The following is a 25,811-nucleotide window of genomic DNA, read 5'->3' on the forward strand; positions in this document are numbered from 1 at the left end:
CTAACCTAAATGGGAAATCTTTTATTAATTGGATAGACAGAGAGTGTATATTAAAAATGCAAACCAGCACTGCTATGCACTCATGGGAATTTGAATTGGTACAACTTTTCCTCCGAGAGGCACTTGGTGTGAAAATCCCGGAACTGTACCTGCTTTCACTTGACAGTCTATTCTTTAGGGACATACCCTGAAGAACAGATCATGCCCATGTATAAAGGTGCAGCTGGAACTCACAACCCAGAGATCAAGACTTCACATGCTCTACAGACTGAGGCCGCCCAGTGCCCCGTGGGAGCCCATTTTTAATAAATTATATATAGAGTATACCTAGAGGAAGGAATGGAAAAAACATGAATATATTAGAGGTGGTTATCTCTGAGGGGTGGGGGTTATGCCTTTTCAATACTTGTTTCTTTCGTGCCAGGAATGCATATTTTGAAAAAAAAAAAAAAAACCCTCACAAAGTCAGTATACAGGAAATAACATTTTTTGTACTTTCTACCATTTTACTTGAGATCTTTTGTTGAGTGGTAAATACATATCGCAGTCCACTGGGGTCTTTTCCTGTACATACATTTATCAGGCTGCTTTTGGCTACAGGTAGTGAATATCCAAGTAGCTTGTTTAATTCAGTTTATCATCTCAGCAAACAAAGTCTGGACTGGAGGCTGATACCGTGGCTCAAGGATGTCGTCAGGAGCTCTCTGTCTTTCTGTTCTGCCATCTGTAGTGGGCAGGGGTACTGTGGTGCCTCAAGGTCCAAAGAGGCTGCCAGAGCCCTCCTATCACACCCTCACTCTATAAGACGGCAAGAGGGAAGGGGTGGAGGGTAAGATGGGCCCTTTGCCTCTGTCACCTGATCCAGGAAGGCATCTTCCCACAACTACACTTTACATCTCATTGGTCAGCACTGGGTCACATGCCTCCTTCAGGTCCCTGGCAGGAGGGAATGTGATTGGCTGAGACCCCTTGGACTCCTCCCCCTGCCTTCAGGGCTCCGCCTATGCCACTCAAACCAGTCGAGAGCCTATCCTACGGGGGAGGAGTTAAGGCTGCCTCCGAGTTTCTGGGGGTCTTAGGCTATGCTGAGGCAATCGTGGGTGGGAGAGCCCCAACCCATCCATCTTGGGGACTCACAGACCCCGGGGTCAGACTGCCTGGGTCACCTCTGATCCTGCGGCTCCTCGTGGGGTGACATTGTGGCCACAGGCACATTGCTTAACCTTCCCCGGGGTCAGTTCCCTCAACCATACAATGAACAGATGGTTGTGAGGATCCAATGAATTAAAGTGTGTCAGCCCCAAACTACTGAAAGCAGGTGTTGTGACAAAAATTGTACCCACCTGTTCATGGCAGCACTACTCACAACGGCCAAAAGGTGCCAACAATCCTAACGTCCAATAGCAGACGAGTGGATACACAAATGTGTCCTATCCACGCGATGGAATATCCTTCAGTTGCAAAGAAGGAAGGAGGTACTGATCCGTGCTGCAACAATTGTTGCACTTTGCAAACATTATGCTGAAGGCAGGAAGCCAGACACAGAAGACCCCGTTTATATGAGATGGCCAGCAAAGGCAAATCCATAGAGGCCGAGAGTAGTTTGGTGGTCGTCAGAGGCTGAGGGGACGGGGGAATGGGAGCAGCTGGGCACAAGGTGTCTCTTTGGTGATGGAAAAGTTCTGGAATTGGATATGGGTGATGGGTGCACAGCATCATGAATGTACTCAATGCCACTGAATTTGTACACTTTAAAGTGGTTAAAACGGTAATTTTGTGTTATGTGTAATGTACAAAAATAAAAAACCAAACCATGGAAAGCCCTTAGAGAGGTGCCTGCCTGGCATGTGTTAAATGCTATGTCATTACTCCTTACTAGTGTTTGTTCTGCCCCAGAGCGGTTAAAACTTGTTCCAAAATCCCTCGCAGGAGGCTTTGTCATCCCCACCCCCACCCCCACGTTGGGGCCAATGCGGGCCTCCAGGGCTCATTCTACTGCTCCCAGGTCCTGCTGGGAAGCTATGGGAGGCTGGGGGAGGGGAGGGGCACGAGGGTGGGGGTGGGGTTGGGGGCAGGTTAGGGTGCTTTCTGCTTAACCACAACTGGAAGCCATTCTTCCCCGGGTCTCCCCACCCACTGGGACTCTACCTGAAAGTAGACTCAAGCCCCTTCTGTTCTCAGTTTTCACGGGCTTGCTGCCACCTTCCAAGGGCTCAGCTCTTAATCGAGTGTCCTTTTTCAGTCACTGATTTCACCACTGTTTCTTGGACGGCCCCCTTAGCGCCCAGCACTGCTCCGGTTACTAGCTATTTGGTGAACAAGACAGGGGCTGACCTCCCCGTGGGGGAGACCGGCAGTGATGAAGTTTCTCTCCCTGTACGCGTGAGGCCAGGGAGTCATAACTGCTATGCAGAAAATAAAAGAGAGAAATGGGGGAGAGAGAGAGAGAGAGAGACACGGGGTACTTGCAGTCCGGGGTCCCCAGAAACGGGCCTTCCTTCCATCAATTGTCTGTATATCCGGGTGTCGCAGTTCTGTCCTTCTTGATTTCCTATCCAAGTGAGCTCAGCTGCTATTTTGAGAGGCTCTCCTCACCCACCATTCCCGGGGTGGTGGAAACGGGAGTCGACTCCGTTCGCTGGAAAGAATGCCAGCTACCATTTCAGCGAAACAGGAATATTTGCATCGGAAAAGGACAGTCCGTCTTGGCAAAGAACATCTTAACTGGCGGGTCACGATGGGGGTCGCCGCACGTGTGTTGGAAACGTTGGCGGTGCACAGGATACAGGGGTCTTCCAAAGCTGGGGCGGGTTCGGCGGGGGTGGGGAAATCTCTCCGCCCGGTGCCCCCCTTACCCCCTGCCCTGTGCGCACGGTCTTCCCTCTGCGGCTCAGGCCAGACCTGCAGTGCCAGGTGTAGCCACGAGATGGCAGTGTCGCTCTACGCCTGCGGCCGGGCGGGCGCGTGGGCTGAGCAGAGCCTCGCTGGGGGCGGGGAAGGGCTCGAGGGGGCCGCGTGGGGGCACCTGCCTGGCGGGTAGGGGGTGCCGGACCTGGGGGAGCAGAGGGCCGCTGCTTGGGTCTGCCTCACTTTCCCCATCTGTACACAGGGGGAGAGTTTGGGCTGTGTAATTCTTATGATCCCGCCCCAGGCTATGAGGCCAGTAGGCTGGGGGTGAGATTCTGGGTTTGCTGGGTGGGGGGATGGGGTACGCTTGAGAGGAGGGCTCTGCCCAGCTTCGTGGGGTGTGTGTGTGTGTGGGGGGGCGTCCTCCTAGGTCATAGCTGCCAGTCCCTCCCACCTTCTCTGACCCCTTCGGGATCCAGGAAGGCCTTTCTCCTGCTCTGAATAACGCTGGAAATACCCCCATTATCATCTAAACTCAGGGGCCTGGTTTAATGCGCAGGAGTCCTCCCCCAACGGCAGGATCCGCGGGGGCAGGGCTGGAGTTCTCATCTCACATAATGAGCTCAGAGAGGTTCAGGGGCTTGTCCAGAGTCACACAGCGGCGTGGAAAAGCCACCCTCAAAAACAGAGCCCTCTCCTCAGTTATCTTTAGCAGCTATCGATGGGGGCGGTGGGGGGAGAACTGTGCCCGTCTACCTTAGCTCCGCAACAGCAGTGCTTAGAACAATATATGAACAGGGCTGGAGAGGCGTGGGGGGGGGGGGTGGGGAGGAGTCTATTTTATTTTTTTATATTTTTAAAATGATTTTTTCGAAGTTATTTATTTATTTATTTTTTAAAGTAATCGCTACATCCAATGTGGGGCTCGAACTCAGACCCCCCAGATCTAGAGATGCGTGCTCTTTCCGCGGAGCCAGCCAACAGACCCTGGAGGGGTCTGTTTTCCATGGCTGGTCTGGGAGGGCCTCTCAGAGGAGATGATGTTTGGGCTGAGTCCCGAAGTGGGGGGGGGGGGGGGGGGATGAGCCGGGAAGGGTGTGCCCAGAGGGGGAACACACAAGGGCAGAGTGCAGAGGTGGGAACCGTGAGCCTGAGGAACAGCTAGGACCAGGGGTGGGGAGGTGGCGGGTATGTGAGTGCGCTGAGCCAGGGCGAGTGCCGAGGTAGGCAGATGCCGTGCCTATATCCCCAGCCCTACCCTGGAGAAGCCAGGGGGCTCTGCAGTGTGTGTGTGTGTGTGTGTGTGTGTGTGTGTGTGTGTGTGTGTGTAGTCCCTTAGGAGGGTAGTCCCTTGGGGGAGGTTGTCTGCCATCACTCCTGACACTGTAAACCCTTGGCTCAGGGACTCACCAGAACTATTCACCCCTTCCCCGTGCACCTCCGCCAGAAAATGCCTTGTTATCTTTCGTCACAGACCCCCAGCCCTCACTGACCTGCTGTCTGATCAAACACGTGGGGCACATTGGCTGGAACCCCCCAGGTCCTCCTGCTAGGAGCTCCCTGGAGATTAGCTGTGTATGCATTTCCAATTGTGAGACAAAGAATTCCTGGAGGGCAGGCACCTGCATTCCATTCATTTTTTTCTCCCCATTCCCCCCCCCCCCTTTACAGGCCCTGCACCCATTAGGTGCTCAGTTCAGCAAACCCTTATGAATGCATGAGTGGGAAAGAGTGGAGGAAGCAGACAGGCTGGGAGGATCCCAGGAAATGCTGACAGCATCTGGGGGGGCATCCTCCTCCCAGCGAGGGGAACAGTCACAGAGAGCGGACAGATGGGTCCTTCACAAGGCCCCCCCCTCCCCACACTTAAGGAGACCACCCGTTGTCCAGCCTGATATTTGGTTCTCCAGGCATGGATCACAGGCCTTGCCAGAGAGCCCTAAGTGGGCTTGGCCAGTGCATGGGTTCTTTGAAAAGGAAGCCTATTAGTTGCGATGGGAAAATCCCTTTCTGTCTTGCAATTAACCTGGCCTAGAGACTCGCCACCTGCCCCTAGCTCTTTCTTCCTTCTTTTATCTAAGAAGAGCTGAGCGCTGCTTCTGCTAATGAGCTTGTCTGTACTAATGAAGCAGGTGTCCTGTCCCCCACCATCCCCCCCTCACCAGCTGGGAGGGGGGAGGATTGTTCTGATGTGAGCTCTGGGCCCACAGAGGGAGATCAGATACATGATAATAATGACCATAATGATGAGAATGATAATGTCCACAGTGGATCCCTTTAAATGAGCTCTTACTTCATAGGTCAGGGGCTTTATATGCCTTATGTGGGACACCAGGTGGACGCTGCAATGGCTTCCATTTCTCAGATGGGGAAACTGAGGCTGGGGAGCATATATGACTTGGCCCAGGTGGCATAACTAAAGAGTGGCAGGGCCAGGTTCTCAGCCAAGACTTTGAGATTCTGCCTCCCTCCACGCTGCCTTATTGACGTTTCCACAGAGTTTGCCCCACTTTTTAATGGAAAACCTAGACACTGGAGCCCGTGGCCGGTACATGGGAGCTGGGACAGAGCAAGGACACCCACCTCAGGGTCCCACCTCCCACCCACCCCTCCTCCAGTTGCGGGGGGCAAGTTTCAAGGCATCTGAGGACTGCTGCAGGAGCCCCCACGTGCGCCCAGCATGATTCATTCATTGCGCTGCGCCCCCGTTTCTCCGCCCCGGGTTGGGGTGAGGGGAGGCGGGGGAGGGGGTGGATAATAGGGGCTGTGACCCCCAGTGAGGGCCTGTCCCCAGGCTGGAAGAATCCCACCATCCAGTCCCGGTCCCGGCCTCCACTGCACCCTGGAGCGGTCGCCCTGGGAGCTCGTCCCTCGTCTCGCGCCCCCTCCGCCTCCAGGGCGTCCTCTTGCTCGGGCAAACAGGGGCCCCCGAGGGTCTCGGCCTCACACCTGGAGAGACACCCCAAGACGCCTTCGATTTCTTTCAGGACCCCTGACCGCGCCCAGCCAGCGCACCCGTCCTGGTCCCGGTGCTTGGTGCAAACTCCTCAGGTAGCCCCCGACTCCCCGAGGCCACCCCTGCCCTCCCCTCCCCCACAGACACCCCCAAGCCGTGCCAGATTTATCCCAGGACCTCTCGTCTGCGCTCAGCCTTGCAATCCCTGTCCCCTGCGGACACCCCCACCCTCCCCAGACGTCGCTGCCCCATTCCAAGGACCTTCCCCTATCTCCCCGACCCTGCGACCTTGGGAACTCCCGCCACTTGGCCCGAATCCACCCCGATCTGCGTGCTTTTGGCCGGCGGTGCCCCCTCCGGCGGCCCTGTCCGCGCCCACGCCCCAGACCACCCCCGCGGGTCTCCCCAGGCCTGCGCGGCCCGGCGCCCTCCCCCAGGGCCGCCGGGGAGTGGCACGTCCCGCCGCCTATGGCTGGGCGGCCGCCCTGGGCCCCGTCTCCGCGGCGGGCCCGCCCCCTGCCCGGCCCCGCCCTCCCGCCGCCGCCCCGCCCTCCTGCCGGCGCTCGCCGCTCGCTCACTCTCTCGCGGGCTGAGGGCGGCCGGCAGCTGGCGCGGGCAGAGGCGGCGGCGGCGCCACGGCGATGGGACGGGCGCTGGGGCGCAGGAGCCGCGGCGGCGGCGGCGGCGGCGGGGCCCGCGCAACTCGGGCCAAGTGCGGGGCCGCCGGCCCGGGCGCGGGGCGCTGAGCCCCCGCGGCCCCCGGCCCCCCGGCCCGCACGGCCGAGCCCCGCAGCGCGCGCAGGGCGAGCGGAGGAAGCGCCGCCAGCGTCTGGGGAGGAGCGGCGCCCTGGGGGCGAGCCATGCCCGGCGCCCGAGCGTAGCCACCCGGGGCTGTCCCCGGGAGCCGCGGGCCGGGCCGGGCGCGCGACAGGAGCAGCCCCGCGCCGCGCCCACCGCGCGCCGAGGACCATGCCGCCCCCGGGCCGGGCGCCGCCGCTCGGGCTCCTGCTGGCGCTGACTGCGCTCCGGTGCCCAGGTAACGCGTCCCCGGCCCCCATCCCCGGCCCCGGCCGCCGCGCACAAAGTTGGCTCCAGCGCGGGGCGGCCACCTCCTTCGCAAGTCCCCGGCGGCTCGCATCTCCCGGACCCAGACCGATCTGGGGAGACCCCGGGAAGCCAGGGGTCCCCGGCACGTACCTCTGCCCGGCGCGAGAGCCCGCCGGCCTTCCTCCCCAGCTCCCAGCTCCCAGCTCCCCTGCGGATCCCTTCGGGGCGCGCGGGGGCAACAGACCGGAGGCGCTCAGCCTCTCGGGGCGGGTGGGGGCGCGCCTCCAGGAATCGAGCCCCCTCCCCGCCCCGCCTGGTCCTGGTTCCCGCGGGGTTTTGCTGTGACGGGGCGTCGGTGGACCCCTTCTCCCGGTTTCCTGCTGCCCGCGGATGACGCACGGCCGCGCGTTCCCAGGACACCTGCGGGGCCCCAGCCTTGAGGTCGTCTCGGTCGGCGCAGTCTGTCTGGCTTGTCCGCAGCCTCTCCCCGCGCCTCGCCGCACCCTCCTGCCTTTACACCCCCCCGCCTCCCCGAACATGTCCCCTCCCCAAGTGGCCTCCCCTTAGCCAAGGCGCAGCCTGCTGCTCGCTTTCTGGAGACGCGTGCTGCCCCAGCGCCTTGACCCCAAGGCGGCCAGGCAGCCCCGTGCGCGCAGGGCCGCCTGGAACGTGGTGATGCCCAGAGCCATTGCTTGGGTACCATGGAGCCGGGCTTCCTGTTGGCACCCGCGCAGCTGTCGCCAAGACCTAGTGAGTGGGAAAGGCAAAATAGTCCTGTATTTTCTCTCCCTGCTGGAGTTTGAAAAGCTTCTACCACCTTGGCGTGGCTACATGTTGGTTCTAGAGGAAGCCTGTCTTAAAATGCCAATCCCTCTCCTCCCCTCCCCTCCCCCCACCCCACACGGTGGAGACAATCCTAAAGGCTCAGATGAACCCGGAACAGTCACGAGCAACATCCGTGTGCATTTGGAGAGCTCAGTTCTCCAAACATTTTAAAATCAGGACCCATGATGTGGGAGCAGATAGCTTTCGCTTTAGAAAAATTCTCATTTCCTTAACAAACAAACGGCACAGATACCCAGGCTGCCGTAGAAAAATACAACTTTTAACTTTTCAGCTGTAACTGCTTTAGGGAGGTTGCATTTAGGAACGAGCCTTGTATGCCAACTTAATGTGTGATGTATTTGCATGGAAAAAGTAAATATTGTCTTACTTTGAGATGCCCTTAAGTGACCCAAAATATTTCACAAAACCTTCCACTCGGAGAGAACCTTCTGTCAGAGATATCCATTGGCGTTCAGCTTTGGCTTAATGTGTGGATGAATCTTCAGTTTGCTTGGCTCCTAAGCAGTATCTGTTCTGCTCTCAGCTTTCTTCTGTGGTGCATAAGGAGGGTCAAGGCTGTTTCTTCCTAGCTGAAGCCCTGGGACCTGTTCCCGAAAGTGCAGTCCCTTGGACTTGAAAATTGCAGTTTTGTCTCTATTTTGTTTCTCCACGGGGGTCAGCCTTTGCCTGGATGTGCTCAGGCGAATATTGGAAATCTCTCGGAGAGGCTGCCTGCCTAGTGCTTGTAAGAGAAGATGGAGAACCCCCCTCTCCCCCCTCCACCCCAGCAACGGAAGAGCTTGTGCCTGGCTCTGGGAGGCCAGGTCCTGGCAGGGAAGGTGTGTCACCCCTGAAACCTGCTGCTGGCCCAGCTCCTGGCCAAGCTGCCCTGCTGCATTCCCCCAGAGTCTCAGCTGGGCAGCTCTCTTGGCAAATGCCGCTAGGACAGAGCCCTCGGTGCCGTCGTCAGGCTCTTGCGAGCACATGTAAGTCTTTCACCGGTCCCTGGGTAAAGAGAGACAGTTTGATAACTCTATATTTAGCACCAGTTAGGAGAGCTAGGAAGAAAAAAAACAAGGCTGAAATTCTTGAAAGATACTTAGCTGCCTACTGTTGGTGGAAAGGTTCAGAGGAATTAGCTAGAGCTTCCTTCAGAGCTGGTTGGATTTTCTGGGTAATTTCTGGCATGATTTACCGACCATGTTTGGCTGAGGCTCTGGGAGAGGGGCTGGAAGGGTTCGAGGGAAGGAAGGACACCCTCTCCCCCATCACACAGGGACTGTCTGCTCTGTGCCCCCCCCCCCCCCCCGGCGTGGGTAGCTGCCATGGTAAAGAGTGTGGTGGGCGTACTTCTTTCAGCCTTGCAAGCGCTTAAACATATGGAACTGTACTTGGTAAGAGTCAGCACAAATCCTCCAGCTTAGCGACTAGGGGGCCCCCATTATTCAAGCCACTTTTGTGCATGCTACGGCTTTGCAAATTAGCGGCGCTGTTACAGCCCCTGCTGGGGGAAATGGACGCGCCTTGCTTCATTGACCCATTGTGTTCAGGGTCTAGAAAATTGGGGTGGGTGGAGAGCCCCCGACAGAGGGGCCTTGTGAGTGGCAGAGCCTCCTAGTGGGGGGGCGGGTGGCTTTGGCTTCAAAGCAGAGACACTCTTCACCCTGCCAGGCACCTTGGCATGGCCTGTGGTATATTTCTTTCTCATTACAATAGTGGTTTGGGAGGGGGGCTTGCCTGTGTATGGTGCTGCTCTTCGGAGAGGTGGTGGGGAGTGGTATGCAAATGCTGTCACCTCCCCTGAGTGATTTAATGGCGGTACAGTGGAGGTTCCCAGAGTAAATCATTTCGGTTCCCCCCACCGGATGCAGGGAACTTGGGAGGTGTGGGGCTTCTGCATGAGCTGCGGTGCTCGGAGCCAACAATGAGCATGGTGGTTGCCATGATCCAAGAGAGCAAAAGAAACCCCTCGCCTGTTGGTGTGAAGTCCAGGAGGGTGGTCTCTGGGCCGGCAGAGCCCTTCTAGGGGCCTTGTTCCCTGATGAGCCCCCCAGTTGTACGCGGCTGGGTGGCTCCTTTCTTCTCTCCTGGGTCTCATGTTGAATGGGCACAGAGAGGGTACACTTCCCTTTGTAGCTATGGTGTTGAGCAAGGGCGTGCTGCCCATCACCGTGGGGAGATGGGGGCGCCCTGGCACCGGAGACAGCATCGTGGGGCGAGAGTGGTACCAGCAGCTGGCTCTTGGAGTAAATGAGTGGTCTTGCAGAGCAAGAAGGCATCTTAGAGCCTCTCTCCCCCGCCCCCCCCCAACAGCCCCCTTTGCAGATGGGAGAAAGGGGACTCAGGCATGGGGAGTGACTTGCTCAGGGTCACACAGTGAATTGGCGTCAGAGCAGGCTCATGGCTTACACAATTTCTCCTTTTAAAAAATTCTCCACCCAGGCGTTCCTCACTGTACACAGGGGAGTCTTTCTGGTAAAGGAGCTCTACTGTATGGTCCTCGAGGGGACTGTGGCTCTATTCACGGAGCCCAAGGTCATGAGAAAGACAGCTGCTTCATGAGGTCAGAGTGGCAAGTGTCCGCTCACCAAGGCAGCAGGTCCTCACAGCGGAGCTGCTGGGGACGGGGCCACGGAGCCAAGAGCTGCCGAAGGGGCTCACCGCGTTCCAGGCCCCATCCCAGGCCTTGCCTTGTCTGGACACCATGGAAGCCTCGCCCCGGGGGCAGGCGGACACTCTCACCACTCACGGTTTATAGGTGAGGATATTGAGATCCAGAGATGCTAAGTAACTTGCCTGAGGTCACACAGTGTCAGGATCCTGGTCCAGGTGCCGATCACCAACCCCCCCAACCCCCGCCCCACCTCACTCAGCCAGACTCCCCTGCGCAGCCTCACACATCGTGGTGTGGACGGGCTTCTGGATTCCAAGGTGCGGGGCGATGATCGCATCCCTTCCACGGGCCCGCCTTTGCTGGGGGCCTGCGCTTCTTTTCTGTAACAAATACATCTGTTAATGTGAACTGAGGTTTGGAGCCATAGAAATCAAACAGATGGGAGTCAACTCTGCAGGCAACTGGGAGTCCTTCAGATTGGGTGCCCTTGAGGGATTAGGTGGTTATGTTAAAGGCCGAGACTTTGGCAGACAGAATAATCCCCCTCCTTTCTGTTTGGTCTCCTGTCCCTGGTTCTTCCATTTCAGTGGGCCTCAGAGTCGGAACAACTCAGTGACTAACCTCGATCTACTGCTGACTCTCTGTTCTGAGCCCTTCACAGAGTTTGCTTCATTGAGTCCTATACAACCCCATGGGGGTAAGGACTGGTATTCACCCCATTTTACAGATGGGGAAGCTGAGACCCACACAGATGCCATGGCTTATGCAAGGTCACACAGACACAGAGGGAAGGGGGATGCGTGTGAACCCACGGTGAGCTTAGCTCGGAGTCTGTGCTCTTAACCTCTGCCTTCTCTGTGAGCATGGACACCGAGTTTTGTGGGCAGTTGACTGGATTTTGAGAATAATTTGGGCTCAGGGGATTCAGGAATGTGTCTTAAGTTGAAGGCAGAGTTGGTTCTTTTTTGAGAAAATCATTTTGGGGGATTTTGGCTGCTCTAGAGTCAGCCCCCTCAGTCAGGAGCCCTGGAGTGCATCGGCAGGGAGGGCTTGGCGTTTGGAGAATTGAGCCTGCGTGGAAGTCCAGTGGGGGAGGGTTGCCCTTGGGCCATGTCTGGCCCGCAGACTTCTCTCGTTGGTCGCAGGCATTTAAAAAGTGGGAGGTGTCAGTATCACGGTCCAGGTTGCTGGCTACTCTTGAGAAATCAGGAGATCTTGTCTAACCCTTGACCTCTCTGAGACTCAGTTTCTGCATCTGTAAAATGGGCCCTGTCTTAGTCCACGCAGGCTGCTGTAACAATATACCATAGGCTGGGTGGCTTGTGAACATCAGACCCCTGTTTCTCACGGTCTGGAAACTGGGAAGTCCAGGATCACGGCACCAGCATGGCCACGTTCTGGTGAGAGCCCACTCGTGGCTCATAGATGCCGTCTTTCTCTGTGTCCTCCCGTGGGGGGCGGGGGGCTCTCTGGGGTCTCTTCTACAAGGGCACTAATCCCACCCATGACCTCGTCACCTTCCAAAGGTCCCACTTCCTGGTAGCATCGCATTGGGGGTTAGGTTTCAACATATGAACTTTGGAGGGGCACAAACGCTCAGCCGACAGCAGGCCCTGAATGTACCCCTTGTGGATCTGGTCACAAAGTTGGGCAACACCAAGGGAGTGAGGGGGCTGTCTGCATGGCCTGCGGTTTCTCAGGAAGGAGGACAGGCAAGAAGGGAAGCCCGGGTGGGCTCCTTGCTGAAACGGTCAGAGCTGTGAAGTTAAGGTTAAGGATGGCTTCTCACTTTGGATTTCCCTGGATTCTTGGGTGACCGCCCAGGGAGAGGTTAGGGGCTCAGTTGTATCCCCAGTGGGGATACTAAGGCTCAGAGGGGCGCAGGGACCCAATCAAGGCAACACTGACTGTGAGTGGCAGGGTGGGGTGTCATCCCCAAAGTGCCCGACTCCTGTCTTTCCTGCCTCTAAGGTACCTTCTTGGCCTGGAGTTTTCCCTCAGTTTCCCTGCCCTCCGGCTTAGGTCACTGTGACCCCGGGGCTTGCATTCTAGGACAGGTTCATGTGATGGAGAGAGAGAGAGACAAGGAGCCAACAAATTCACAAACGGGAAAGTCCTCAGCAGTAATTTGTGCTCCTTATATTCAACACAAGGCAACGTGATGGGGGAGTGACGGGGTAATCCAGGAAGACTTCCTGGAGGAGGTGGTGTTCGATCTTAATCTGAGACCTGCATGATCAGAAGGAGCCAACCTGGAGAAGGGTGTTCCAGGCAGAAGGAGTGTGAATACTTGCAAGGTACCCTGCACAGTGCCTGGCACGTAGTGGGTGCCAAGAGCTCCCTGCTCCCTCCCTCCTTCATTCATCAGACAGATATTAATCAGCTCTGAGCACTGTGGGGGCATAGTATGGAACAAAGGAGACACATCCCCCCATTCTGAGGAGCTGGCATTCTGGTGGAGCAAGACCATAATAAAACAACGGACAGGGCGCCTGGGTGGCTCAGTTGGTTAAGCGACTACCTTCGGCTCAGGTCATGATCCTGGAGTCCCTGGATCGAGTCCCACATCGGGCTCCCTGCTCGGCAAGGAGTCTGCTTCGCCCTCTGACCCTCCCCCTTCTTATGTGCTCTCTCCCTCTCATTCTCTCTCTCTCAAATAAATAAATAAAAAAATCTTTAAAACAAACAAACAAACAAACAAAAAAAAAACAACGGACAGACAGATACATAATGTCAGGCGGTGATAGGTGCCATGGGGAGAGCCAAAGCATGGTCACCCTTTGTTACTTTATTCTCCATCCGGGTGCTTGTTTTGCTACTTGCCACTCAGTGCAGGATGGACCCCTGATGCCCACTGTCTGCCGAGGAAAGGGGAGAAAGAAGCCTAGGTTCTTCGAGTTGAATTCTGACGTCTCCCCCTGCTTGAACCACCTGGGTCCACAGTCAGGGTGTTCCGAACTCCCTTCCCTGACACCTGACTCCTTAACTGGTCAATACCCTCTCCTTACACTTCAGTCCCAAAATAGTTACATAAAAAATCAATAGAGTCCAATTTGATTTGCTGTATTTTATTACTGAGGGTGATGGGAGTGTCTAGAATCGCCTGGTTGCTTCTGAGCCTGGTTTTTTTGCAGTGTTAACCTAAATTAACCCATTGGGGGACCTAACTCATCATGGCTGGGCTTTGGTGCCCAGAATTCAGTGCCCAGGAAGGGTGACTCAGTAAATAACGCATCTGTAATGTCTGCTTTGTGCTCGGAATGCCTCCCACCAGGGCTCTTAATGCATCGGAGCAAATGGCCACATAAAAATCGTGCTGGGGTTGCAACCAGCGCTTCCGGGGCTGACTCCGCGCGCCTGCTGGAGGGTCCTGTCTTTCCTTCCAGACCTCCGGAGTGGCAGGCTGCCTCTGCCTGGTCTCCCGGCCCTCGGAATCCATGGCTCCCTTTGTTTGCCTGGTGCTCTTCATGTTATGTCCCGTCGACGTATTTATATCCTTGGCTTGGTATTTTTCCCTCTGCAGTTGGGCCATCTGCTGCTGCAGGTGGCTGGCACTCCTGGGTGCGCTGAGGGGGCCAGACTCCTGGGGATGGGGGGCACCTGGGCAGAGGGATGGGGGCTCTGCAGACGATGAGGCTACAGGGGGTGGCCAGGTGGGAGGGGACCCTGTTCTCCCCGAGTCTGCTCCAAGCGGAAATATTGGGCAGGGGCAGTGGAAGGGGAGGGACGTGGGGTGGATGGAAAATGTCATTTCACCAAAAAAGTTTTCGAGGGTGGCAGTGAATTGGGACATTTCCAGGCCTGTGGAAAGCCCCTGGCTGCCTTTGGGCAGTATCTGGCCCGGAGACGTGTCTCGTTAGTTGCCAGCATTTAAAAAGTGGCAGATGTCAGTATCCAGGATCCCGGCTTCTCTCAAGAAACTGGGAGACCTGGGACACTGCTCTAGCTCCATGACCTCTCTGAGACTCCGTTTCCCCGACTGTAAAATGGGTCTTGAACTCCCCTCCTGCTTCCTTCCTCCTTGTCTGCCTTTGCTTTGAACATATTTTTATTGTGCTCCTATGCTGTGATGGGCCCTGTTCTCGGGGCTGGTGAAACAGCGAGGACAAGACAGCCAAAGGCCCCTGTCCTCGTGGGGTCAGCATTAAGGTGGAGACAGACAGATATGGACTAAATGAATAACTAAAATTCAGTTTATTGAGTGGTAGTAAGTGCTATAGAGAAGCACAGAGAAGGGCCCCAGAGAGGGAGCGCTGGGGAAGGAAGTTTTGCAATTTTATTTTATTTTATTATTAAAAAAAATTTTTTTTATTAAGTAAACACTACACCCAATGTAGGGCTCAAACTCACAACCCCAAGATTAAGAGTTGCATGCTCCACTGACTGAGCCAGCCAGGCACGCCTGCAGTTTTAAATAGCAGCATCTGGAAAGGTGACATCTGAGCGAAGACCTAAAGAAGTGAGGGAGTGAGCTATCTGGTGGCTGGCTTGGGGAGAAGTGTTCCAAGCAGAGGGAACACCTGTGCAAAGGCCCTGAGGTGGGAAGGTGCTTGGCAGGTTCAAGCACAGAAAGGAGGCCAGTGCGACTGAGTTTGAGTAAGGGAGGGAGAGCAGTAGATGAGGGGACAGGGTCAGGTCTGGTAAGGACCGTGGCTTTGCCTCTGAGTGAGGTGGGAGGGCAATGCTCTGACTCCCAGGAGCAGAAGCAGGGAGAGCCGAGAAGGGCTACTGCACTAGTCCAGGCTTGGATCACAGTGGTGGCTGTAAGGAGGTCACAAGTGGGATTTGGGTGCATTTGGAAGGTTGCTGCACAGGACCGGCTGACTGATAGATTCGTTCAGTAAATATTTACTGGGTGCCAATGCCATGCCTATCACTGTACTTGGAATTAGGGCCAAATCAATATTTGTTAGCGATGAAATTATAAACAGAATGTACATCTGTGAGTTGGGCTTTTGCCTTCCGTAAGTTCTTCCCCAACAGCCCCAATGAGAAGGTTGGGGTGGATGAGCCTGTGTTTCTGCATCTCTGGAATGGACCTGGTAACACATCCTTAGGGAGAATATAGTTAAAGGGATCCAAGGATGACCCTCGATGCAAATTGCTTATTAGCACAGTGTAAGTGCTCAGGAAATGGTGGCAGTTATTAATAACATTGTTAGGACCGTTAGGAAGCCAGGACTCTGTTACCCTCTGCCCCTGGAAGCACAGTGGGTGGAGGTTGAATTTGAACCATGATCTATCAGACTCTGGTGTTCATTGTTCCTGCTGGAACCAGTAATATTAAAAGAAAAAAAGTTGCTGTGCTCATGATGTGATTATTCTGGGACAGTTGATTGCTCTTTGCCAGGATAAGTGTACTCGCTTTATCTAGTAGATGTGTAGGTGAAATGTTGTGTGTCAATCAAATCCTATCTTCTCCATCAACTTCCACAACATTTTGGAGATGTGTAAGTTTCATCCAAACCTGGCCTGGCTTTGGCTCTTGACATGCTGCTTATTAGTTTCTATATCCCTTAAACCAGCATCCCCAAACTATGGCCCATGGACTGAATCTGGCTCTCTACCTGTGTTTGTAAATAAAGTTTTATTTCAACACAGCAGCATCCATCTGTTTACATAATCTCTGTGGCTGCTTTCTCCCAACAATGGGAAGTGAGTCATGTCAGAGATGATCTTGCCTGCAAATCCTGAATAAACTACCTAACTACCTAGTGCTTTTAAAGAACAAAGCTTGCCTTAAAGGAAAGTCAAACAAGGAATGCTCTGTAAATGAGTGTGTCTAGCACACATTTGTGGCCAAGAACAAGTATCCCTTTTTAACGTCAAAAAAATTGTCCAGCACATCTGAATGAGAAGAATTGTGGGTTTGGTATCTCTTGCTTGAAAAAAAAAAAAAACATATTGAGTTGCCATCAATTCAATAATGCTTTTGAACGAGTAGGTTTTGGTAATTACAGTAGCATTTATGTAACATTTTAAAAATAGTAGCACATGTGTGTGTGAGATATTTTTACTCTGTAGGCAAAGCTGGTTGGCTTACAGCTCAGAAGACCCCTTGTAGGGATGCTGCCGGAGATAACTAGTATTAAAGGAGCCCACTGGTTGGTTATTTTATACTTGGCATGACTCCGATCAATGGATCTCTTTTATGGCCTTGTGTTTTTTCTTTTTGGGTTGTTTTAAAGATGAACATAGCCTTCTCTATGTTTACTTGTGACACCCAGGTCCATGATACTTTAAGTTTTCAATGCTAAGATTTCAAGTTCACTTATGGAGATGATGTGCCAAATGCAAAGTGCATATCGCTATATTAGTGTGGATTCTTACCATTGCAAGGGACAAAATTGGGAATTTACTGGACTCTGGAGCTAGGAAGTTCAAGGAAGAAACAGCTTCAGGCATGGCTAGATCCAGGGGCTTAACACTCCTAATGGGCGCTTCTGTTCTCTCACTTTGTCTCTTGGTTCTCTTCTCCTCTGTGTTCATTTAATTCTCAGACAGGCTTTCTCCACCTCCTGGCAAATTTGGCCACAGTCAGCTCCAGGCTTTGTGCCAAAATCACTCATCTCTTTTCTAATTATAACAGCGAGAACCCCTGGACTAACCTGGGTGCTGTACTGACCCCTCAACCAGGGACTGTGACTGTGGATGGGATCCTGTATGTGATCAGCCACACTTAAGTCAGAAGCTCATCTCTGGAGTTGGAATTGGAAGCACATTGCCGGAAAGAGAGACGGGAGATGATTTCCCGGAGGAAAACCTTGGTGCTTACACCAGAAGGAAGACAAAGTTGCTGCAACAACTTACCAAGTGAGGTGGGGAGAACCCTCCAGGCACGGAGGGCCCTCACTTGTGGGCAGAAGCCTCTGGTGCCCCTTCTCCAAGGAGCCGGAAGACACCCCATCCCATCCTGTGCACGTTCTTGGCTGCTTCTGAAACCGTGACCTCTGAAGCCCCAGTTTGGGGATTTCACACATATTTTGGTTGCTTTGATTGAAAGCATGGAATATCTGGGATGCAATCTGCTAATATCTATGAAAAGAGAACCTGGTCTTTTTACCCAGCAATCCTACTTCCGGGAAACCTATTTTTTTTAGAAGCAAAAGCACCACTATACAAGGGTGTCTGTTCAGGGATATTTACAGGAGCATCTTCTATAGTGGTGACAAAGACACGACTGTCCATCTGTAAAGTAGTTCTTGACTAAGTGGTGGTATTGCCATGTGGACTACCACGTAACTGTTAAAAAGAGCGGCTTGGAGCTATATCCATTCTCCTGAAACAGGATTTATTGTCAAGTGTCTGCACCCCCATATTGAGAGGAGTTGTATGGTAACTGACACCGTACAATGCCATTTTAACAAAAACAATGAACCAAAAGTCCCCTCTGCGTATAAAGTAGCCAATATTTATATAGTGCTTGCTGTAATGCCAGTCACAATTGTAAGTACTTCACGTGGTCATCTCATCTAATACTTACAACAAGCCTAGGTGGGTGGGTATTATTATATCCCTTTTAAAGAAGGGGAAATTAGAGTTACACGACTTCAGTGAAGGAATGAAGGGGGTGATGTGGTGGGTGGTGGGAAAGAAGGGGCAGGAATGGGAGGACATCTGGAATGTTTGAGACATTTTAGCCACAATAATGCTGAGTTTTATGAAGAGAGGCCCCGCTCTTTCCCTTAGGGTTCCTGGGTCCCTGTTGGGGCTGCTGAGCATGCCTCTGTGGGGATCCTCCGAATTTGCTGCTGTGTTTTGCTGGTGCAGGGGGCTATGCTGCACGGAACTCAGGCAAGCCAGGGGGATGCTGCTTCGTGGTTCCCTGGGGGAAAGGAAGATTGGGTGTGTGGTGTGATGAGCATATCTGGTGAGATTGGTTTCATCAGTAACACAGACTTACAATGGCGGTGGCTTAAAAAGTAGGAGATTGTTTCTCTTCCAAGTCAGATTCTGGAGCTGTGTAATTCAGGATTTTAGATTAACTCTGTTCCATGAATTTCAGATGGGCCCTTGCTCCCTTCTACCATTTCAAGGTTGTGGTCTTTGTCCTCATGGTCCAAGATGGCAGCTGTGGGTACAGCAATTTCATCTTCATTCCAGACACCAAAATGGGGGTGCAGACAAAGAAAGGGTAGAGGATGTGCATCAGTTGTCTTTTATGGAAGAGTCCTGGTGGCCCCATGATGCTTTTACATATACACTTATATCCCATTGGCTGTGACTAAGTCACATGGCCACATCTAGCTGCAAGAGAATCTGGGAAGTGTTTTGTTTTTAGAGAGAGAACGAGAGAGCGAGTGAGTGGGGTGGAGGATAGAGGGAGAGGGAAAGAGAGAATCATAATCGGGTTCCACACCTAGCATGGCGCTCGATCTCACGACCCTGAGATCATGACCTGAGCTGAAATCAAGAGTTGGATGCTTAACCGACTGAGCCACCCGGGCGCCCCCATGGGAAGTCTTCATTTTAGATTGCTACAAATCAAGAGTTCTGTTACTGCGGAAGAAGGACAGAATGGAGGCCAGGGGAATAATTAGTACTTGGTGATGCATACCTTAGCAGGGTAACATAGTGTTTGGAGAGAAGGCATGAACCATCAGGACCTTTTATTATCGTGTGTGTGTGTGTGTGATTTTATTCTGCCTCCTAAGGTGGGGCCTGGGGGACATAAGTTTTTATGGGTGCCGAGGAAAATGAAAGCAGTTTGGTGAATGATTAACACCATCTCGGGCAAAGATATAAATATGGCTTGAAACATTACAGATAAACCCAAAGTCCCTTTTGAACAATTTCATATCCTTCCCAGAGGTAACCATTTATATCAGTTTGCTGTGTATTTTTCCCTGTAGGAAATAGATATATGCTACAACATAGTTTTAGGTTTGTTTTTGGGTACATAAACATCTTGTCTCTTCCCCAGTATCCATGTACATATAGAACTATCTTACTTTTTTGAGTTGCTGCATGGTAGTCCATGGTATGGAAATATCAAAGTGTATTTAGTGATTTCCCACTACCTCATAAGAAGGGGATTCCCCAAACATAGAAAAGGGGGTTAGAAAGAAGGGGTTCACCCACCAGGAACACTGTGTAGAGATCAGCACACAACCAGGATCTGCAGACATTTGAAATAAGCAGGGGTGGGACCGAGGAAGGAGGAAGAGCTGACACCTGAGGAAGCAGACTTAACAGAGCAACGGGGACAATGGGGGACTGGGTCTTAGAGACCTGCCGGGGCTTCCCGAGGTTCTAGTCCTAGTGATTCCCACTGGGTGGACCCCCAAAGGACTTGGAATGCCAGCCCATCTACTCCTTGCATTTCTCCAGATTCTGGGAGCTTCAGTCTTAAAAAAGGGACATCTTCCAGTTCCCCAGTCTCTACCTCTTCAGCCCTTAATGCAAACTCACTTGTTTGTAATGGAAAAGGCTCTCCAGAAAGCACCATGGATTTATGGTGAAATTTTTATTTCCTTATGATATCTTTTTCTCCTTCCACCCACCACCCCCTACGCCCAGCCCGGTTTAAGTGTTTTTCTCTTAAATTTATGGGCTGAGCTGTTAAGAGGGTCTGCATATTTCAGGAGGAAAGGTATCGGGGGAGGAGGTGTCAGCCTTGCTGTTCACACCAGCTTCCCTTACACAAGCTCTGAAGTGGCCTCATCTTCTTACTGGAACAATTTGCCTGTCAGCTCAGATCATTTTGTGAAGGTGACTGCGTTCTGCTTCTCTCTCACCATAGCACAGAGACAACATGAGGGAGGAAGGTGTTGCAGTGCTTTTCCCCATATTTCCCACACTTCAAGGGTTCCTCGCTCCTCTCGTTCCACCTCTTCCTTTGTGAAAGTTTTTAATACATGTTTGAGTGAGGGAATGGACTGGTATCACGTCGTTCACCGCTGAGTTATGTACCATTTGCTGCTTCCCCAATTGCTTTATTCTTGTGAACTCTTTCAAGTGCATCACTAAAATTTAGGGCATGAACTCAGGCAGGCAGACTGACTGCCTGGGTTTGAATCCCAGCTCTGCCACTTGCTAGCTCTGTGACTTTGGGCTGGTTACTTAGCCTCTCTGTGCTATAGCATTCTCCTCTGTGACATGGGGAGAGTAGGAGCTCCTACTCCTTGGGCTGCTGTGAAGTTTAAGGGAGATGGGGCATAAAAATTCAACACATGCTTGACTTTGCATGAGTCCTTAATAAATGTTAGCACTGCTTTAATTCTCTTCTCCATTCACTGCATTTTTTTTTTTAAGATTTATTCATCTATTTTAGAGAGAGAGAGAACGTGAGTGGGGGGAGGGCAGAGGGAGAGCCGGAGAGAATCTCAAGTAGACTCCCCACTGAGCGTGGAGCTGGACGCGGGGCTCAAGGCCAGGACTCTGAGATCACAGCCTGAGCTGAGACCAGGAGTCAGATGCTCAACCCACTGAGCCCCTCAGGCGCCCCCCCCCCCCAAGTTTTATTTGAAACCTACCAATGTGCCCGGGGGTCATTTTTCTGGTTTTGCTCGTTTCTGCTCCCACATTACTTCATATCCAGATCCTGTCACATGATAGGATCACTTTATTTTATTAATTCATGTTTTAAAGTGAAGATATAATTGACAGACAATATTAGACTGGTTTCAGGTGTACAGAGCAGTGATTCATTATATATGTTATGAAATGATCACCATGATAATTGTAGTCGCTGCATGTTACCATACAAAGTTTTTACACTATTATTGACTGTATTCTCTATGCTGTATACTGTATCCCTGTGTCTTATTTATTTTATTTATTTATTTATTTGAGAGAGCGAGAATGAGAGAGAGAGAGAGAGTACATGAGAGGGGGGAGGGTCAGAGGGAGAAGCAGGCTCCCCGCCGAGCAGGGAGCCCGATGCGGGACTCGATCCAGGGACTCCAGGATCATGACCTGAGCCGAAGGCAGCCGCTTAACCAACGGAGCCACCCAGGCGCCCGTCCCTGTGTCTTATTTATTTTATAACTGGAAGATGGTACCTTGTGATCCCCTTCACCTATTTTGACCACTCTCCTCTCCCCTCCCCCTTTGGCAACCATCAGTCCATTCTCTGTATCTGTGAGTCTGTTTCTGTTTTGTTTTGCCTGTTTGTTTTCCTTTTTAGATTCCACATATAAGTGAAATCCTGTGGTATTTGTCTTTCTCTGTCTGACTTATTTCACTTAGCATCATACCCTTTAGCTCCATCCATGCTGTTGCAAGTGGCAGGATTTCATTCTTTTTTATGGTTGAGTAATATTCAGTACACACATACACACACACACACACACACACACACACACACACACACACACACACCATGTCCTCTTTATTCATCTATTGATGGACTCTTAGGTTGCGTCCACATCTTGGCTATTGTAAATAATGCTACAAAGAACATAGGGGTGCATATGTCTTTTTCAATTAGTGTTTTTGTTTTCTTTGGATAAATACCCAGAAGTGGGATTGTTGGATCATATGGTAACTCTATTTTTAATTTTTAAAGGAATCTTTATACTGTTTTCCATAGTGACTGCACCGATTTACATTCCCAACAATGGGGCACAGGGCTTTTCTTTTCTCCACATCCTCGCCAACATTTATTATTTCTTGTCTTTTTGATAGTAGCCATTCTGACAGATGTGAGGTGATATCTCATTGTGGTTTTGATTTGCATTTCTTTGATGATGAGTGATGTTGAGCATCTTTTCATGTACCTGTTGGCCATCTGGATGTCTTCTTTAGAAGAATGTTCAGATCCTCTGCCCATTTTTTAAATTGGATTGTTTGTTTTTCTGATAATTGAGTTGTAGGAGTTCTTTATATATTTTTTTTATATTTAAAAATGTTTTATTTATTCATTTGAGAGGGAGAGCACGAGCGAGGGGGAAGGGTGGAGGGAGAGGGAGAAGCAGACTCCCTACTGAGCAGGAAGCCTGACGTGAGACCCAATCCCAGGACCCTGGGACCGTGACCTAAACCGAAGGCTGACGCTCAACCAACTGAGCCACCCAGCTGCCCTATATTTTTGGATGTTAACCCCTTATTGGATATATCATTTGCAAATATCTTTTCCCATTCAATAGATTGCCTTTTCATTTCATTGATGGTTTCCTTTGCTGTGCAGGGGCTTTTTATGTTGGTTTAGGCTCAGTAGTTTATATTTGCTTTTGTTATCCTTGCCTGAGGAGACAGATCTAAAAAATTATTGCTAAGACCAATATCAAAGAGCTTGTTGCCTATGTTTTCTTCTAGGATTTGTATGGTTTCAGGTCATACCTTTAAGTCTTTAATCCATTTTGAATTTACTTTTGTATATGGTGTAAGGAAGCAGTCCAGTTTCATTCATATGCACATGGCTGTTCAGTTTTCATGGTGCCATTTGTTGAAGAGACTGTCTTTTCCCCATCGTACATTCTTGCCTCTTTTGTTGTAGATTAATTGACCAATAGGTGTGGGTTTGTTTCTGGGCTCTCTGTTCTACCCCATTGATCTCTGTGTCTGTTTATATGCAAGTACCATACTGTTTTGATTACTGTAGTTTGAAGTATAGCTTGAACTCTGGGAACATGATACCCCCAGCTTTGTTCTCATTTTTCAAGATTGCTTTGGCTATTTAGGATCTTTTGAGGTTCTGTACAAATTTTTGGATTATGTGAAAAATGGTAGTGGTATTCTGATAGAGATCGCATTGAATCTGTGGGTTGCTTTGGGTAGTATGGACATGTTGATACTATTCTTCTAAATCCATGAGCACAGTGTATCTTCCCATTTATTTGTATTGTCTTCAACTTCTTTCATCAGGATCTTATAGTTTTCAGAGCACAGGTCTTTCATTTCCTTGGTTAAACCTATTCCTTGGTATTTTATTCTTTTTGATACAATTGTAAATGGAGTTTTCTTAATTTCTCTTTCTGATAGTTCATTTCTAGTGTATAGAAGTGCAACAGATTTCTGTATACTAATTTTGTATCTTGCAACTTTACTGAATTCACTTATTCTAATAGTTTTTTTGGTGGAGCCTTTAGTTTTTTCTATATATATAGTATTCATGTTCTCTGCAAATAGTGACAGTTTTACTTCTTCCTTTCCAATTTGGGTCCCTTTTATTTCTTTTTCTTGCCCAATTGCTGTGCCTAATACTGTGGACTTCTAATACTATGTTGAATAGAAAGTGGCTGGAGTGGGCATTCTTGTCTTGTTCCTGATTTTAGAGGAAAAATTTTCAGCTTTTCACTGTTGAGTATGATATTAGTTGTGGGTTTGTCATATATGGCCTCTTTTATGTTGAGGTATGTATGTTCCCTCCCTACTGACTTTGCTGAGAGTTTTTATCATAAATGAATGTTGAATCTTGTCAGTTGCCTTTTCTGCATCTGTTGAGATGATCATATGATTTTTGTCCTTTGTTTTGTTAATGCAGTGTGTTATGTTGATTGATTTGCAGATGTTAGGCCATCCTTGCATCTGTGGAATATGTCCCAACTGATTAGGGTGTATGATCTTTTTAATGTATTGTTGAATTTGGTTTGCTAGTATTTTGTTGAGGACTTTTGCATCTATGTTCATTGGGAATAGTGACCTGTAATTAATTAGTTAATTAATCATCCTTCCTTCCTTCCTTTCTTTCTGTCTGTCTGTCTTTTCTGGTTTTGTATCAGGGTAATGCTGACCTTGTAGAAAGAATTTGGAAGTGTTCTTTCCTCTTCAATTTTTTTGGAATAATTTGAGAAGGATAGGTATTAACTGTTCTTTAAATGTTTGGTAGACTAAAAAAACAAAACAAACAAGAAGCAGAAACAGACCCATAAATACAGAGAACAAACTGATGGTTGCTGGCGGAATGGGCCGCATGGGTGAAGGGAAGTAGGAGGCAGAGGCTCCCAGTTGTGGAATGAATAAGTCACAGGGGTGAAAGGTACAGCATAGGGGACATAGTCAATGGTATTGTAATAGCATTGTACGGTGACAGATAGTTACACTTGTGAGCATAGTATAATGTACAGACTTGTTGAATCTTTATGTAGTACATCTGAAATTAATGTGACATTGTGTGTTAACTATACTTCAACAAAAATAAATAAGTAAATAAGTAAATCAGTAAATATTTGGTAGAATTTACCTGTGAAGATATCTGGTTCTGGACTTCTGTTTGTCAGGAATTTTATTTTATTTATTAGTTTTTTTAGAGAGAGAGAGAGAGAGAGAGAGAGTAGGGGGAGGGGCACTGAGCCACCCAGGTGCCCCATTTTTTTTTTTTTGAGTCTATTTTAATTACTGATTCAATTTCATTCTATTCTAATCAGTCTATTCATATTTTCCATTTCTTCATGATTCAGTCTACAAAGATTGTATGTTTCTAGGAATTTATCCCTTTCTTCTAGGTTGTCCAATTTGTTAGAACACCCTGATTTTCATTCAGGAAACCACAGCTTCCCTGCTTTGAGGCCATGTGTTTGGGTGGGTACTGCCAGTTTTCTCCTCCTCCTCCGTGGGCTGGCTCATGACTCGCTGACCAATCAGAGCATCTCAGCAAGGCCTCAAGGATTGGCTCACGGTCGGGCATATGACCTAAGCTGGGCGAATGAGGGCCAGCCCTGGGATATTTGTTGCAAGCACTGGGGAGGAGGCCCTTCTTTTCTGTTGCAGTTGCTAAGCTGGTAGGATGTGAGCCTGGAGGTATCCGTTAGTATTGCTGTGTAACAAATCACCATAAACTAATGGCTCAAAACAACACATGTTTATTATTGATTAGGAGGTTGGGCATGGGTTCTCTTCTGCTTCCAGATCTCTCACAAAGCTGCAGGCAAAGTGTTAGCCAGGACTGGGGTCTCATCTGAAAGCTTACCTGGGGAGGGATCTGCTCCTATGTTCACATGGTTGGTGGCAGGTTTCAGGTTTTGTGGGCTCTTGGGCCAAGGGCCTCAGTTCTTTGCCTTGTGGCCCTCTCTCCATATGGCATTTGGCTTCATCAAAGCCACTATGTGACCGTCTCTTGCAACCTAATCAGGGAAGTGATCTTCCTTCCACGCTGAGGTATTCTGTCAGTCAGAAGGAATTTACTCAAGGGGAGAGGACTGTGCAAAGCTGTGAATGCCATCAGGTGGGGAATATTGCAGGCATCTTAGAAGCTGCCTACTGTTCTGGACCCTTCCACCCTGTGGTGGAAGATGAAACCAAGGGATACAGCGGGAAGCTTTTCTGGTGACCGTATTGGAGTACCCAGCAGGAGCTACTTCTAATTTCTTTTTTAATTTTATTTTCAGTATTTAAAAATTTAAAATTTTAAAATTTTATTGTCATGCCCAATGTGGGTTTGATCTCATGACCCCAAGATTGAGTGTGGCATGCTATCCCAACTGAGCCAGCCAGAGCCCCTAGAAGTAGCTGTTTCTGATATGAGCTTGATGTTGAACTTCCCCAGGACCTCACCCAATATACTTTGTTATCTTAAACTACTTTGAGTTGGGTTTCTGTCGCTTGCAACCAGGAGAGTCCTGACGAAGTCTTGTGGAGGCT

General features: G+C 50.6%; 1 protein-coding gene across 2 annotated transcripts in view; it reads left to right on the forward strand.

Annotated features, from left to right (window-relative positions):
• Nucleotides 1–6,741: 6,741 nt before the first annotated feature.
• LOC116649090 (transmembrane protein 132B-like) overlaps nucleotides 6,742–25,811 on the forward strand; it is a 260,617-nt gene continuing 241,547 nt past the window's right edge. The window contains exon 1 of one of the 2 annotated variants that reach the window (XM_032431612.1): nucleotides 6,742–6,839. In XM_032431612.1, coding sequence (XP_032287503.1) covers nucleotides 6,773–6,839 — 67 coding nt within the window. In that variant the 5' untranslated portion in view covers nucleotides 6,742–6,772. Of the gene's footprint in view, nucleotides 6,840–7,458; nucleotides 7,601–25,811 lie in introns of those variants that run through there. The other variant, XM_032431611.1, reaches the window with a different exon arrangement.

This window comes from Phoca vitulina, unplaced genomic scaffold (assembly GCF_004348235.1).
Source record: "Phoca vitulina isolate PV1807 unplaced genomic scaffold, GSC_HSeal_1.0 scaffold46, whole genome shotgun sequence".
Classification (NCBI taxonomy): Eukaryota; Metazoa; Chordata; class Mammalia; order Carnivora; family Phocidae; genus Phoca; species Phoca vitulina.